Below are 16,744 nucleotides of genomic sequence, written 5' to 3'. Positions count from 1 at the left end.
TTTTTATGAAAAAGGTAACAACTTCAATGAAAAACTAGTACGACAAGTATTGGGGACAAATTGGGGGTGTGAACTAGCTTGTAATATTGGTTGTAGTTCTTGATTCGAGGTAGAAAATTGACTATGTGCAGTTAGCCTTCCTTTTTTTGGAAGTAGACGAATCCAAGGTTGATAAGAAGATAGTTGAGGTGAAGAAGCTTTTAATGCCCTTGTATGAAGAGTACAAGAAAGAGAACACATCTCTTGCCCACTCTTATGTGGAAGAAATCACGGAAAATGGGCCAGATCAAAGTGTTGAGAGTGATCTAATTCTTAAGCAATTTATGAGATTAAGAAAAGATAAGATATAGTACAAATTGGGAATGAAGTTGATAACTACTTATTGGAGCCTGCTGATAATCCAAAAAATGTGGGGTTCAATTTGTTGGGTTGGTGGGTAGAACACTCTCCAAGGTTTCCAATCATGTCTAAGGTTGCAAAAGATATATTTGCCGTTCATGTTTCAAGTGTGCCTTTAGAATATGCCTTTAGTGATGGAAAAAGGGTTGTGGATACTTTTCGGGCTTGTTTGACTCCCAAAACTATTGAAACCCTTATTTGCACAAATGATTGGTTGAGAAGTGAGAGTTGTGACTTCAACAAAGAGCCCACTGAGGATGGATTAGAATTGTACCTAACTTTGGAGAAACTGGAAAAAGGTAATGGTTTTTGTTTGGTATTGTTTTTCATTTTAATTTGTGTGTTTTAACTTTCTAAACATTAACTTTTCTTATGTTTTAATGTTCTTGCATAAGTTGAATCATTTCATTCAAATGGACAACCTCCTAATGACACTCTCATTCCCACGGATTGATTAAAGAAACAACATGGCAGCAGTTCCTGCAAGTTTGTAATTCTAATTTCTGATGTTGTTGCTTTGATGGTTTATTGTTGTAATTAGTAATATACTAATATCTCTCTTTCATGATGGTTTGAATTTGTTAAATTGGTGTTTGATGTTTGATGTTCATCATTTGTTGATAATGGATTGTAATTTGTTAAATTGATGTGTCATGGATTATAATATGTTAAAATGAAGTATGATGTTAAAAGATGCTTTGAAATTCATGTGTAGCCTTATATGCTTTGAATTGGACTTAGAAATGTATTTTTTGTGAAATTTGGGCAAATTTATATGAAAACCCAAAAACCCAAACCGAACCAAACCAAACCAAACCAAACCAACAAGTCTGGTTAACCGGAGTGACCGGTTTACACCGGCTATGGTTTTCGGTTTCAATAATAGTCACACTAAGACCTATGGTTGTGTTCGGGTTGGGCCCAAAACCGAACCAACCCAGACTGAGCCTAGCATTAGGTAGTACCCATCCTAGTAGACGGTATTGTTCATTTTATAAGTGATCTGAGGGGATTGTCCTCTCAACACATCGTTGAACACAGAGAATTGACCGATCATGTTGAGGTCATTTTGAGATCCCGCAACTCCGAAAAAGGCATGCCTAAACCCATGTATCGAATGATGCAACGGCTTCTAGAATGATACTTTTTTGGCATTTCCTATTTCCATAATCTCTTGCTAAGCAGTTGGGCAATTCTTCCATTGTCAGTGCATACAGTCGATGCTTCCAATCATGCTTAGGAAACCTCGAGTCTTAGCTTTTTGTAGAAGCTTTTGGGGGTCTCTAGATGTAGGTTTGCGAAGGTAATCCCTCATATAGAGAGTTTTGATTGCATCACAGAATGTGACAAAGCTTTCTAGGATAGTGGATTTTCCCATCCTAGCAATCTCATCCACTTGATTTGCAAATGTGACAAATGCTAGCATCCATAAAGAAGCTGTAAGCTTTTGCTCCAGAAGAAGCCCCAAAACCCCAATAGCATCACACTTCTAAACGAAGTATGCGTCATAATTGCAAACATCTTGCATTATTTTATTAAACAAATAGGGTTGCATTCTATATTGCCCTAAAAAATCAACAATAGAGTACAACGAATTTTGGATAAAGTAATCTTCTAAAAGATTCTTCCTCGAGACTGCCTACGTCTGTCCACGTTCAGGCCACGGCCGACTTGTGAACCACGGTGGCTGCCTTGACTTGTGAAGATCTGTATTTATATATATATATATATATCTTCCTAGCTTATAATTATAATTATTTTAAACTAGAAAACGTGGCATCAATCTGTATAGTGAAATGGAAACATTCAACTACAGGTAAAAATTAATATGAGTTGGAGTTAGTTGGATGAGGTGTTAGAATTATCTTTTGCTTGGCAATAGGTGGCTTCATAAGGGAGTTGGCGTCAAATTACCTTGAGCTGGAGCACATGCATATATAATTTATCTCTTAGGGTTCATGTGTCAAATTTCTAGTTACTTAATCTACTTTTGTGATAGGATTAATATTAGTTTATATTATATAAGGTTTTCCATGCATATCTCATTTAAACCGCCAAACAATCATCCAATAGGATCTTTGTGGTTGCCGACTTATGCTTGTATAAATAGGATCTTTCAGGTTTGAAATAAGAGAAAAAAACAAGAAAGAAATGCGAGAGGAATTAGGAGAGAAAAAGAAAGAGAGAGTGGTGATAATAATTTGGAAGAGTTAGAGGTTGGAGCTTGTGTTTTCTTAACTTGGAACTAGCTTTGCAAACGAGGTAGGGGTTTCTTGGGGGGCCTTTTGCAGGGATTGATCTAATTAAATTTCGTGAACTCTATATTATGTGTGATATTACTGTTGATTTACGCTCCTTGTATTGGATATTTACGTACTCTTAACTGTTTGAACAATGTGGGCATGATTATATATACATTGGTGATATTTAAATTATTACATTGTTTTTATGAACAGAAGAACTATATAATGTCATGGAAATTATTTGGAGTTCTTGGGTTGAGAAAATAATAGTAGAAAAGAGGGTAATGATAATGGTCTTTTGTGTAGTTGAGTCTAACTCTTGGCAGATACCAGGTCTCAAGGATCCCACAGTGCACATGGTTTTTATTGGGTAATTCGGGACTGGCGAAAGGGAGTTAGACAAGATGACTAACAAAAGGGAAATTATGGGATGATTGAAATGAGTGTTAGTTCATATAAATGGGCATTCGGGACCAAGTGGTATAAGCATGATATGGGACGTGCAGGTCTGCTTATTCAGTTATATGAATTAAAGGGATTAGATGAAGAGCATTCATGCATTGTTACTAATAAATTGTGAAATTTGGCTGCTTGATTATTTGTCACTTAATTTAATTATATCAATTTACCGTGAAAATGTTTATGTCCCCATTGAGCTGTGGTTTCGCTCACCCTCTAATAGATTTTGCAGGTACCGAACCTGAAATCTAAAGCTTGTGATGATTTTGGCAATGTCTATATAGTGTATTATAGCTTGTGGTTGAATAATAAACTATTCTTTTAGTGAACTCTCGAGTAGTTCTAACTTGTAAAATAATGTAAAATTTTTACGGTTTCAAGATGTTGTCATTTCCGCGTTTCCGCTGAATATTCTATGTGAAATATTTATTTTATTTATTTAAATGTTTTCTTTACATTTTGGTTATAGTTTTTATTAAATTCTATAATTAATGTGTGAATCACATCTTAACCCAAGATTTTGGTAAATCCGAGGGTTGGGGCATGACATAACTCTTGCCTCTCCAAGCACATTCTCATGTAAGACATTTAGAGTGGACTATGAAATATAAAATCTAAAGAAATGAAAGGATAGAGAGGATATGGTGTGAGAGGTTTGAATTGAGGCTTTGCTTTTATAGAGAGATTTAGAAGATAGAGTTAACACATGACACAATTTTAGAAGGTGATAATCTTATCTGAAATATGATATTTGTATTTTATAATAAATATCGACATGTGGCAACCGAAAATATTATCCGAAAATTGAGATGTGAATTTTGTAATAAATATGGATACATGACAACCATAAATCTTATTCGAAAATTTTATCTTTAAATTGTATCCGAAAAATTTATATGAAATATGAGATGTAAATTTATAATAAATATTGACACGTGGTAACCGAAAATTTTATTTGAAAATTTTATCCAAATTAGTTGTTTAAGTTGTTTAAGTATAATAATAATAATAATAATAATAATAATAATAATAATAAATACAAGTGAATAGTATTTGTCTTTTGCCATGATAATAGGTGGAAACACAACAAGCCTTTTGAAGGGCTATCACTATTCATATAAATAGTAACAATCATTACCTTACCATTGCCCATTGCCATAACAAATGAGTGGAAGTGCTTTTAGAGAAGTGATGGGTGTTGATGGTGTGATTAAAGGTTGAGGGAGTCACGGGAGGTGTTGGTGTTATTAGTGTGAGGTGTGGCTGTACAAACAAATTCGTAAATTTTTCTAGAGATCATGTAGTTTTAAAAAAAAATTATTTCATTTTACAAAATGGGATATACTTTGTAATTAAAAGAATAAAATATGAGCCTCCAAAGACAATATTTGGGTGTCCACAAAATCACACTTCAATTCTCCAATAAATATTTCGACCAAAAAAGAGTCTCCAATAAATATTTCGACCAAAAAAAGAGTCTCCAATAAATAAATAAAATTTTAAGTAATTCAGATCCAATAGGGTGGGCCTGGGCTTGACCCAAGATCAAAATAATGATGGAAAAGGAAAAAAGGAAAATCGCTAGAAGGAGGGCTCGAACCTCCGACCTTGTGGTTAACAGCCACACGCTCTAGCCAACTGAGCTATTCCAGCTTGTTGCTAGATGACGCCATTTTAAATATATATAATTGTTTGATGATATGTGTTTTGGAGTGGGACAATCGCTGCTTCTACGCTCAATTCAATCCTGTCCATCTGCAACAACAGCACAAGCATTATCCTTGTCTGGGTCCATACTCTTCACGACATGTGCGCTCTAGATCTTGGCCTCGAATATTTGATTTGTTTGACAAAATAGTAAGTGTTTAATTTTTTATACAAGCAATATTAGAGATGAAAGATTTGAACACAAGATCTCGAGTATATGGAGAACTGAAATGACAATTACTCAAGTCAATGTATAATGACTATTTCTGAATAGCTACTTGATAAATACGTGGAAGTAAATAACAATCACATTGTTCAAGCTTGAGTGATAAAATATAAAGAAATCCAAGGAGGGGAAAAGAACAAGAGAGATTAAGAATAAAACAGGGTCACTAGATCCGAGAGACTGTAGTATTTGCCTACATGACGCTACTGTCCTCTGCTATCTCTTCATCATCAGTTTATCTCTTCCCTTACAAATTACAGAAACACGACAATTAGCAAGTCCCCACAAGTTTTGGTGGGGCTGGTTGATGTGTTGTTGTCTTGTCCCGCAATCACATGCTTAAATCGAGTGGATAATTATTTCTCTTACAACATTTTCATGGCTGTCAGGAATTCCCATTTTATAATTTTTTTGCATCATTTTAGTTCATGGCTTTTCATTCAATATGTCTACGAATTAATCATTGGAGAAAATCAATTATGTGTTTTCTTGGCTCTTTCTGTTTATTTTTCTTCCACTCACATTTGCTCTCATTACATCCCTCGATACCCTTGATTCTATAGAAACTTACTAAGTGTGTTTATTTATTTATTATAAATAATAGAGAATTATGCGAGATTAGCTCTTCTATGAAGGTAGTATGCGAGGATGCACCCTCCATCCTGAAAGAGAAGGGACCTATACTTGTGGGAGACCCCACCCATCCCCCTATCAAATGTACATGAGTTTATTAGCTTGTGTGCCCTTAATACATAAAATATGTGTCAAGCATTTTGTTATAAGGGCTTTTAACATATTATAACAGGATCAAGTTAACAACCAAGCTGTTTCAATCAATCAAAATCAGTGGTGGAGATTCTCTCCATCTTTAATGTTATATAATAAACAATCACAGAAGTTCCTATAACAATTATCACACAAATAGGATGCGTGTAAGACTAATCACCACCAGAAAACTTCACTATATGTCACAGATACACTGGTGACATGTATTTATGTTAGCCACAAATTATCCGTGGCCAACGAATGTTAGTTATGAATTGGACATAGATCACGTGATCGAAGTAGGTGTTATTAATTTTCTGCCACAATAAAGAGTATTCGTGGCCTATAAATAATGGATCCCACCATCTCTTCTCACCCTTTGCCAAAGTCTGCCTCCCCTCCCCTCCCCAATTGATTAAAAAATATTAGGACTTGTAAAAGCGGAATATTGGTTTAGATACCTGACTTATGAGTTTGGTATTTTTTTAGTTTTATCTCATGATTTGGAGCTGTCTTGTAGTTTTCATACGTACTGTTTGCATTTCTTTTAATTTGGTTCCAACCAAATTACATTTAGGAGCAAGTGATGTATAAAATGGGAAAGAGAGTTTCAATTGTTTCCATTAAAATTAAAATTAGGAACAATTGATGCATAAAATGAGCCTAAGCATGTCAATATAGATCTAAACGAACAACTCAGAAGGAAAGATATCCGGACTTATCTAGCTAATAGCGCCTTGAAGTTTTTGGAAGGTTCGTTAAGATGATAAAACTCCAATTTCGAAAGGGCTGAAATTTTTGGTTGATAGTAACAAACAAAACAACCCTACTCTTTACAATCACATATAATATACTTAAAATAACCAGTCAACAAACGATATATTCTGTAGCTAGGAAGGAGAGAGTTGGTGTGAAAATATGCTTTGCGTGCATGTGATTTTTGTCTGTGCCATCATTTTCAATCTGTAACCATGCTTGAGGCCCACAAGACTGGTGCAATTACAATAAGAATACAATTCTGCATCCACCATGCTTATCATTATTAATACCTATAAAGAGAGAGAGAGAGAGAGAGAGCCAACATATCCTTGCCTTAGTGTTTATAATGGAGAGAGATGATGTTATTGAACATCACAGGAGATCCCCTAACCTTTCCAGGTGCATGATGTCCCCTTCATGCTTTCCAGTGCAGGGGGAAATGGAGTACACTCGCCTCCACAGCTGTGGCCGCAGCAAGAGAAGCCCGCGATGGCGAAACTTGCTGCGGAGGTTTCTGAGTGATAGGGGCAGAAGCAGAAACATGTATGGGTCCAAAACTACCTCGTTTCAGTATGATGCAGTCAGCTATTCCCAGAATTTTGATGAGGGGTGTCACTTGCAGGAACAAGTAAATAGACGACATATTCAAGCCATGTTTCATGATGTGAGATGGGATCGCTCACATGAGTGATGTTGTTGTGTCTAGCTGCACTAGCTAGATGTGTAAGTAAGTATAGATTTTTTTATTAATCATTGTAAATATTTCAGATCCATATGTGTAAGCATATATATATGCAAAATTTGAATCTTCTGTTTTCCTTTTTCAATTTCTGATGCTCAATCATGAGGAGGTTTTCTGTAATGCGGGATGGATGTACGTTGTGAGATTAATTCGGGATGTGAGTGGCGTCCGTACACTATTCTAGCCGTACTCGTATCCCGTATTAATCTCGTAACAAAATTTCAATAAGAAGACAAATGCATAGCTTAAATATGGATCTACTAAAAATTAGTTATGTATTTTGAGCACATGGCAGGTAGCTCTATTGAGATTCATTACAAATTTCTAAGATCAGAAAGAAGTCTTATTATTTGTGTTAAACTGGATCTACCTTAGTATATATGTTACTTCAACAATGCACGGTTTTTACACAATAAGTAACAATGTTCCACACAATATGATCACAAATTGAAGCAAGAGAAACCCCACAAAGGACAAAAAAAGGATGGTTTTTGAAGTAAAATATTTGCTTATTACAACATTAATTTCGTATGTTCGTTAAGTCTTTGCGAATAGCCCAAGGGATGTGGGTGAGCGGAGAAATGTGTTAGAATTCACTTCCATGGATAAACCCTATTTTGGTTAATTAATCACATTTCTAAGTAAGTTTTATAAATTATATACGAATGTAAAATAATTAAGATTTCTAAATAGAGTAATTTCATCGAAAAAAGTGTTAATTATATACAACCCCTCAAACTCTGAGGTCAATTTAAATTGGTAAATTGATGAAAAATCTACACATAAGCACAAAGATAAAAGAATATGTTAATATTTTTGTTAAATGATAACGTGGCAAATATAGGTGTCATATTAAATATTTTATACTTACGTGGACTCGATCAATTTAAAAGGACTAAAGAAAACCATGAGGGCCTGATGTCGTACGGCATATCGACGACATAACGACCCCAATCGGACCACCTGGCCCAACACAATAAAGGCTTGAAGGAAGAGCTCGAATGAGATGGGAGCAGCAGAGAAAGAAAAAAAAAAAAAAAAATCTAAATTTACATTTATGTCACATTGGTTTTTCTACTTATTCAACAGTCTTAGTAAATAAAAAAAATAAAAATAGAGTTTTATCAGTTATAAAATTAAGTTTCACTAAAATACCCAAAATGGGGGTTGAAATTATAAAAAAACCCAAGTACTATTTAAATATATAAACACACCCAAAACCCATCACTACACACACTCAAAACCCATTTATAAACACACCCAAAAAGTTGACTTTGGGGTTGATTTTGGGTGTGTTTCTATGTTTAAATAGTGCTTGAATTTTTTTTATAAATACATGTCTAGGATTGAGTTTATTTATTTTATATGGATGATCTGGATTTAATATTGATTTTTCTTTCTGTGTGTGCTCTATGTTGATCTTCATTTTTTAAATATATTTTTTTTTTATACAAGGGAGATTTGGAAGGGGTAATCGAACTTAAGATCTCTGGTGCAGAGATAAATACTCTTAACCACTTCAGTTATAAGCCTTTGTAATTATTGCTTGATCCTGGAAATTAGAGGACAAATTTAGTGAAATCCTCTACAACTATTGTCCGTCATCTTGAAATATCATCGAGAGCTGAGAATCTTCATGAACAAAATATATATTTATCTATTTTTGATGTCCAAGACTCTAACCTCAATTGCTTTTAACTTCCTTTTTGTTAAAAAATTTTTTATTTATTTTTTATTTTTTGTATTTTGGATTGCAAAGTAAATAGAAATTTTATTAAACAAAGGAAAGTTTTTACAGGGCCATCAAAGCCCATGAAGAACACAAAACCCCGGGGAGGAAAAACCCAACAATTAAAACAGCCATAATAGGCAAGCCCAACAGGCCGATAAAAAGAAGAAGAAAAAAAACAAGACAATCCCACCAGAGCACAGAAGCAACTTTGCTAGAACTTTTAACAATCTATGCTCTCCAGCGAAAAGAAGAAGAAAAAAAGTTTTACAGTATACACTTGGGTTGTAAGGTATTTTGTTTAGGGCAAGTCTGCTAACATTTGTCCACGATCCTCAGATACTTCTTTGATATATAGACTGCTGCTGCATTTTGATCAGCACATTTTAGATGAAAATGTTACATAGTGGAGGTTTATTTTTCTCAATTAAAGAATGTGAATGAGAATTTTACCCGTTTTGATTGCTCTTTGTGGTGTATGTTAAGTTTGTTGGTTGGGCCGGCGCAGCTGAAGCTGGTTCGGGACATGCGAATCATCACTTATGCTCATGCCATAGGGAATGCAGGCATTTCTGCTCTCTGAATTCACAGCAGTTGTGCCATAAACCTGATACATGTGAAGTCAATTAGTGATGTTTTTATGATGTTTTATTACATGTTGTAGTTATAGATCAGAATACCTGCTTGAGTAATTGCATTTTTTCTTGACAAATGAGATTTACCTTGTTAAAGAGTTCCATGTTTTGTTGATGAACAAGATTGCTCTGCATGGATCAGAGAAATAAGAAAATGCTATGATGGTTGAAATTGAATTAACTCTTAGGTGGAATGTGTAACGAGGAATGAGTAATTATGTGTTTCTGGAAAGACCTTTTCATTGAGCTCATCTATTTCATCAGTTAATATTTGTTCCTGCAATTTCAATGCTTGTTATTTGTCAAACTTCTACCAAAATCAATAGATATCAGCAGGAAATGAGATTATACACAAATTAAAGCATTTGATCTGACCTTTTGCATACGAATACCCTGCAGACTCATTTCTAATTGACTTTCTAGACCCTTCAGTTCTTTGACACTCAAGCCACAAAGCTGTTCTCCCATGCACTGCCTGTCATACCAGAATGCAGATTATCATCAGGTGTTTGATATACTTTCACAATCTAATGTCTATTACTATTAGTGTTGCGTTCAGTGGGATGTGCGAAGCCATTTCTGATTTGCTACCTTTGCTATATATACAGTTTGGATTATATATGGTAGATACATATAATTAGATATCATACCTGTTTGGACATTGTAAAGGATTCTATGAAGCATATTATGAGCACTACTATCCATTAAATGGTACCTTACTTACAGCCATCATTATTTGAGTGTTTGTGTGCTCAAACAAAAATGTTCAATTTAAAACTGAAGGAGAAAGATTGTACCGATGCTGTTCTTTCAAGCTCTGCAGTTGTTGCCTTAAGTTGGCTATCTCCCTTTGCCAAAACTAGCAAGTAAAATAACACAAAAATAAAATGCGCATGCAACTTCGGAGAATTGAATCAGTCTATATGATCAAACAGAGACCAAGATCTTTCAATAATATGTCAGAAACATGTCATTATAGAAATACATGAGGTGGTTGAATTTTCGATATCTACTAATCTGATTGTATTTGGGGTAGGTAGTAATGTAGTGTACTTCATATCCAACTCCCTCTGGTTGCATAGCATCATAAATTTGTCTAGCCATGTTCATCGAAATCTTTCAATTTGTCAGAGTTTTTAAACCTTTTTCCCTTGAGTGATTCATCACATGCTGCACGTTTGTCAAGAAAATTAGTTTCTTGCAGCATGTGTACAATTTTGTTTAGTTCAACATATTCTAGTAGCACTTCTTAGTCAAGACAAACGAACCATCTTATAATGGAGTTATTATGTCAACACATCATACCACCATCAGGACTTTGTTTAGAAGATTACATGTTGTTCACATCCCTGGCAGCTGAAAATATACTAACTAAATTCATTTGGAATACCAGTACTGTTAAAACTAAGGCTCAATCTCATCCGTCTGAGGTTGGTGTGAACGCTTTCGTGACGTTTGATCTGGTAAAATCTTATACATCATCATCTTCATCATTACATTTCCCAATTCAGGCGATAATGGAAAATATTAACAATTGAAGACGGTGATCATGGAAAACAAGGATCTGAAGGCTGATCTAGAAGTTTAGTCTTGGAAGATAGCAACCAGGAGAATTTACTTGATCACAACCTGGTTTAACTAACAACTATACTTGATCAGTGCCAAGGAAGTTGATCAGTAATGTTTAATTAGCTTCGCCTGATGGTGGTGTGAAAGTAAGCTTTTCTTATGTAGAATTGGTAGCCTATAGGAATTGAATATATATCAAGACAAAACTATGGCCTCTCAATATCCACATATTGGCACAATTCCATTAAAAAATAGTTCGTCTGACTTGAAAAAGCAGGACCACAGAATATTGTAATACTTTTTCTTTGTTAGTTACGTTCTTATTGGTAGCAATACAAGCAACTGTTTGGGAGTTGGATATCTTTGTTTGCATTAAAACCTAACAATACTTGAGTAGAGATGATAACTGAGTGCCTACAAGGTATAAGACAAAGATGTATTAGTTTTTTTTTCTTCTTCTTGGAAACATAAGAGGTTTATTGTTTATATTGCAGAGTGATACTTTCTACATGTTGAAACAGATACTATACGAACACGCGTTTCATTTGTATGCAGATACTATAGCCGTAAACCCAGAATTATTCGAAGCAGAACTGCAATCTTTGCATAATGGTATGTTATAAACTAGGACTATGTGTGTTCTCTGCTCAAAACTGCCAGGTCTTTTCATCCCTTATTCACTATGAAGAAAGTTCACTATGCTTTTCATCCTTTTTAATCTCCTATCTTGAGGTTGATGTAAAGCCTGAAGACAACGCTTACCTGATATCTATTTTATACTCAAACAAAGCTGGGAAGAAAGAAAAAGAAATCTGATTCTTGCAATGCGGAATTATTAGCATTACTATTGTTTTATTTCAAGGTCAAACACGATGAAACAATAAACTTCAATGTAAACAACAACATGCTTGAATAATGCAGAAGAATTAAATTAGAGAGAGGTAGATGGAAAGACCTTCATTTCTGATGCTGGGTTAAGCAGTTGTTCATGCCCCTCCTTTGATTTGTTGTATCTCTCTATCACTGATTTCATGCTGGTAGAAGGGCATGAAGTGGTCAGATTGTCCTGATGAGGACTTTTTGAAAAAGAGGATATAATGGTCGTTAAGGCCATAAAGAATAACACTCTATGAGAAAGACAAATTAATGCCCTTGAAGTTCTGTATAGGCAGCACAATAAAAATGAACTTAAATGATGCCTCAATTCTCAAATTATATTTTGCAACATCGAGTCATGATGAGAGAAAACAAATGGCTTGGAATTCAAATGATGTAATTTACTACTACAATATATATGTTTTATAGAGGTGAGTTTTACTTGCATGACACCTATCTATACAAATTGGTCACATCTACTTCAGTCTATACTATGATCAGTAAATGTGATACAAATAGTTTAAAGCTGCTTATGAGGAGGGGGATTCGAACTTGAGTGCAAGTGGGCGAACTCGCTATCCTAACCAACTGGCCTAATCCACGTCTGCTTAAGAATACTTTTATAATTAGTAATCTAAAAGTGCATTAATTCAAATGACCAAAAGTACACTTTCCATTGTATTCGGCAGATTTAGCTAGCTAGCTAAAAGTGTTTCTTCAGTTATAGAACCACTTTTTAGTGCTTTATAAAGAAACACTATAGAAGCGTTCTTAGGAAGCACTTTCAAGTGCATAGGATTTGTTAGATGACACACCTACGTACCCATTTATGACTAGGTAAAGTTAAATCACATTGGTTGCCATGGTTAACCTGTTTAAAACCTAACATGATGAGTAAGTTTTACCTAACCTTTACAGTAAACCGAAAGGCCATAAGTGGTAATATTTTTTATAAAGAGAAGAAAAGACCAACGGGTCTAGCGTAGTGGAAATGGCTTTAATTTGCAGATCAGTGGCCTCAAATTCGAATCTCTATGACACTTTGACAGTGTGTGTGGAGGAAACCCCAACCCCTCCCCACCCCCTCACCCCCAATTATCACTTGTATATATATAAAAAAAAAAGATCATAAGTAATATTAAAATTTAATTTTTAAGAGCATCCGCAATGGACTCCCTAAATCACCTTTTCAGATAAAATTTAGGGAGAAAGTGAGAATACCCACCTCCAAGCTCCAACCATGCTCCCTATCCATCTACTATAAAATAGAAAGATCTCTAGAAGCTCCTGTATATGAGGAGAGAGAATGGACTACTAATGACTCTCTATAATTTAATGTTGTCTTATTTAATGAATATTTTAATTAAAAAAGAACTATAACATTTATGACTTCCTAAACTAGATATATAATGCCATAGATATATAAGTTTAGGAGCCGTACGTAGATAAAATTTCAACTTCATATTAATGCCATAGATATATAGTTATAGCATTTATGACTCATAAAATTTCAACTTCATTTATGACTCGCTAAAGAATTATAGTTTCTTTTATTTGTTGTATAATGCCGTAGATATATAAATTTTTATTGTATTATAATTTTATTTATTTATTTATGTTATACTTCATCTTATTTGCAATTTTTTTAAAAATATTTTATAGACAAGAGAAAGATGAACACGCAGACATGACACGATAAATTTGCGAATGAAATTGAATGTACATATTTTGACATGATAAGTTAACGGGATTGGTTTGAGTTTAGGATAATTTCACATGACATGACACGACACGAACACAATTAAACAAAACAAGTTGCGAAGCCTATAATGATCTATTACGAAATGTCTTCGTGTCATTGTCGGGTTAGGCAGGTCAACAGGGTTATGACAAGAACATGATACACACTAAATGGATTGAAAACACGATTATCATCAACTTGAACATGAATGTTTCATATTATTTTCGAGTAGTAGTGTTATATGTTGTCACCAAAATTGCCACCTCCAACTATAGAAGACGCTTTTCATTGACAAGTCTTCGGTAAGTTGCCCGGAGTTGAGTATATAAGAAGTCATCATTGAATGGGATAATGAATCTTAGGTTATATATCTGAATGAAAGTAAGAAAACCCAACTATCAAGTGAAGAATGAAGGGCGCCAGAACCAACTGGTCAGGTCGGCAGTGGATATGGGCTGGGGGAAGAGATAACAAAGTTATATAAATGCTCTCAAAGTTGGTAAGCAATCCATTTTTATATCTAACTTATTATAATTAAGGAACTTCAACAACATTTAACTATATTCTAGTCAATATTGTTCTTTCGATTATCCTTCTAGCTTTTAAGAGTTACTTTTTGGCCTACTCTTATTATGTTTTTGTTATACCTTTGACTTAGTTCAAGCACTTGTTCCCTTTTTACATATCTTAACTCTAAGCAGCCTATGATGATATTCAAAGTTCACCTTGTTAGTGTAGGTGGCTCGATACAAGCCATGATAGCCCATGATAAAATTCTGAGCTATATAAATATGTGTTGACTGTGACACAATGGTGGTACTATATAACTGCTTGCATTGTAGTCTAATCTCTAGTTCAGCTCCAATTTTTGTGAATCTCTTCATAACTTCAAAGTGGCAAACTAGACATCCTAAGAGATCAGCTACATATATTTTAAAGATAAAAATTAATAACATATATATTTATTCATAATCCCTAATCATCAGAAGTTATTTAGATGCAGAAACATGCAGCTCTATCAGTAGGCCATGCAAACTATGTTGCAGTAAATAAATATATAAAACCGTATATAACATTGAATTACCCTAAATTTTCCACAAACAGTAAGATATATAAAGAATCTGCAAATATGTATTCAAGTGTGAGTGGTCATTTTCTGTTGGTTCAAAGGATCCAGAGACGCACACAGAGTAAGCTAGAACCACGGGATCAACACATATATGGAGAAAGAAAGAATACTGGTCAAACCTGTTGCTTGAAAATTCAAATAGCTTTCCGGTGCTTGAGTAGATCATAAGTCCTACTTCTGCATCACACAAAATTGCCAACTCCTTTGCCTTCTTAATCAAACCCTTTCTACGCTTTGAGAAAGTCACTTGCCTACTTGTCGAATTATCGATCCGCCGGATCACAATCTTACCCCTCCCCATAACCCTTAAGCTCCTTTTTGTCTTAAGGTTTTCTGCAATAAAAAGTGTTGATGAATAATCTCAATATTGTTAGCGTAAGGATTAAGAGGATTAAGGAGAAAAGCATGATATAGGTGGAGCTAGCCCATAAGAACACTTACGGTATTGATCAAATCTGTGGGTTGTAAGAAGCTTGTGTTACATTTTTATCCATGATAAGAGCTTTATAGCCAAAAAGTGGTTTAGGGATGAAAGTAAGACACATTTTTTAATGGGAATGGGTTTTGAGTAGATTAAACTTGCATTAGTGGTCTGTACTTTGTATATTGAAGTACTCAAGAATGAATTATATAATATAATTTGTAAATATGCTATATATGAGAAATTATACATGTCCTTTATATTGTGAATATTTTGATGGTGTGATCCGTCGTATAAGTCAGCGACACATACATGTGAATTATTACACCCACACATTTTTATGTTTGTTAGTGCGCGTTTGGAGATTTAATTTTTTCCATACTCTTCTGGTTTTCTTGTTTGTTTATTTACATTAATCTTATCATGTTTTGTTTAAGGGGTAATTGCTAAAAGGATCACAACATCTCATTACATCACTTGACCACATGATTTGATAATTAATGTGTTAATCAATAGTCGGCTTTTAATATTGTTGTAATAACCACATATATTTACTTCATATAAACATCTAATTATGTGGTCAGAATGTGATGCCTTTAGCATTTTCCTCCACTAAATGATGAAATGATCAGTTTATATATTCATCCTCATCTTGAAACATAGTAATAGGCTATATATGGATAATTGAGCGCCTCATTACCTTTGCCAAAATATTCTCTCCCTCTACTTGTAGCATATTTTCTTTCCCTCTTCCTCATGGTCTCTCGACACATATGAGTGTGTGATTTTGGTTGTATCTAGAGCTGGTAAATTTGGAGAGAGAGAGAGAGGCATTGGTTTGATTGTTTTTGAATCGCTATCAGCATAACGCGTCGCAATTTATGCCCATATAATATCGCGTAAGCTTTTGGGAATAGAAATATTATTATGAAAGAAATGATCAAGCATTTAAGAAAAGGATTGTTCAACAAGATTATCAGCCCAAAGAAACATATGATCTTACAAAGATAATTCACAATTCACCAAAAACAATCACATAAAAAATCATCATCCTCCTCAACATTAAGAAAATAATCATCCAAATGTTGATCTTTACAAAGATCATTCACCAATTTCTACTCAATTAGTGCTACAACACAGCCCAATATATAGCTTGAATCTTTTCCGAAAACGGCCTCCAATTTCATGGGTTGCTAGTTTATGTGGAGAATTTGGGGGTTAGGGCTAGAGGCATTTTTCAGAGGTGATATGCTCATGATTTAAGGCGTGTTTAAGAGTGGGTTATGTGACTTTGGTAGGTTTTTGATTGTATGGGACTGAAACGAAAACTTAAAAAGAAAAAAA

The 16,744-nt window shown here is 34.4% G+C and overlaps 1 protein-coding gene, 1 long non-coding RNA gene and 1 other non-coding gene across 4 annotated transcripts; 1 reads left to right on the top strand and 2 right to left on the bottom strand.

The window, feature by feature from the left end:
• Positions 1-4,680: 4,680 nt before the first annotated feature.
• Positions 4,681-4,754, bottom strand: TRNAN-GUU (transfer RNA asparagine (anticodon GUU)). The gene has a single exon. It is a non-coding gene; the product is annotated as a tRNA-Asn (tRNA).
• A 2,207-nt stretch (positions 4,755-6,961) lies between these two features.
• Positions 6,962-7,385, top strand: LOC148921004 (uncharacterized). The gene is made up of 2 exons (XR_016123198.1): positions 6,962-7,101; positions 7,181-7,385. It is a non-coding gene; the product is annotated as an uncharacterized LOC148921004 (long non-coding RNA).
• A 1,869-nt stretch (positions 7,386-9,254) lies between these two features.
• LOC103335359 (MADS-box transcription factor 23) lies at positions 9,255-15,339 on the bottom strand. 2 transcript variants are annotated; one of them, XM_008238370.2, is made up of 8 exons: positions 15,099-15,337; positions 12,189-12,267; positions 10,462-10,523; positions 10,040-10,139; positions 9,900-9,941; positions 9,752-9,793; positions 9,483-9,636; positions 9,255-9,394 (listed from the first exon to the last, which is right to left on the bottom strand). In XM_008238370.2, the coding sequence occupies exons 1-7, from the start codon at positions 15,278-15,280 to the stop codon at positions 9,511-9,513; spliced, it is 633 nt and encodes a 210-aa protein (XP_008236592.2). In that variant the 5' UTR covers positions 15,281-15,337; the 3' UTR covers positions 9,255-9,394; positions 9,483-9,510. The 2 variants fall into 2 exon arrangements, with proteins under 2 accessions (XP_008236592.2, XP_016650154.2); XM_016794668.2 differs by having other exon boundaries at positions 9,265-9,391; positions 15,099-15,339.
• Between the last annotated feature and the right edge of the window lie 1,405 nt (positions 15,340-16,744).

The sequence above is a fragment of the Prunus mume genome, linkage group LG1 (assembly GCF_029339155.1).
Source record: "Prunus mume cultivar Tortuosa linkage group LG1, ASM2933915v1, whole genome shotgun sequence".
NCBI classification, from domain to species: Eukaryota; Viridiplantae; Streptophyta; class Magnoliopsida; order Rosales; family Rosaceae; genus Prunus; species Prunus mume.
Note: the sequence above shows the minus strand (reverse complement) of the source record. Positions and strands in the feature narration are given on the sequence as shown.

Excerpts from the sequence above, each read along its gene's own strand:
- LOC103335359 (XM_016794668.2), bottom strand. The coding sequence starts at position 15,280 with ATGGGGAGGGGTAAGATTGTGATCCGGCGGATCGATAATTCGACAAGT. Across the intron at positions 10,524-12,188 it reads ACCCAGCATCAGAAATGAAG|TTTTGGCAAAGGGAGATAGC; the intron begins GTCTTTCCATCT and ends TTTACTTGCTAG. Across the intron at positions 9,637-9,751 it reads ACATGGAACTCTTTAACAAG|GTTTATGGCACAACTGCTGT; the intron begins GTAAATCTCATT and ends CACATGTATCAG.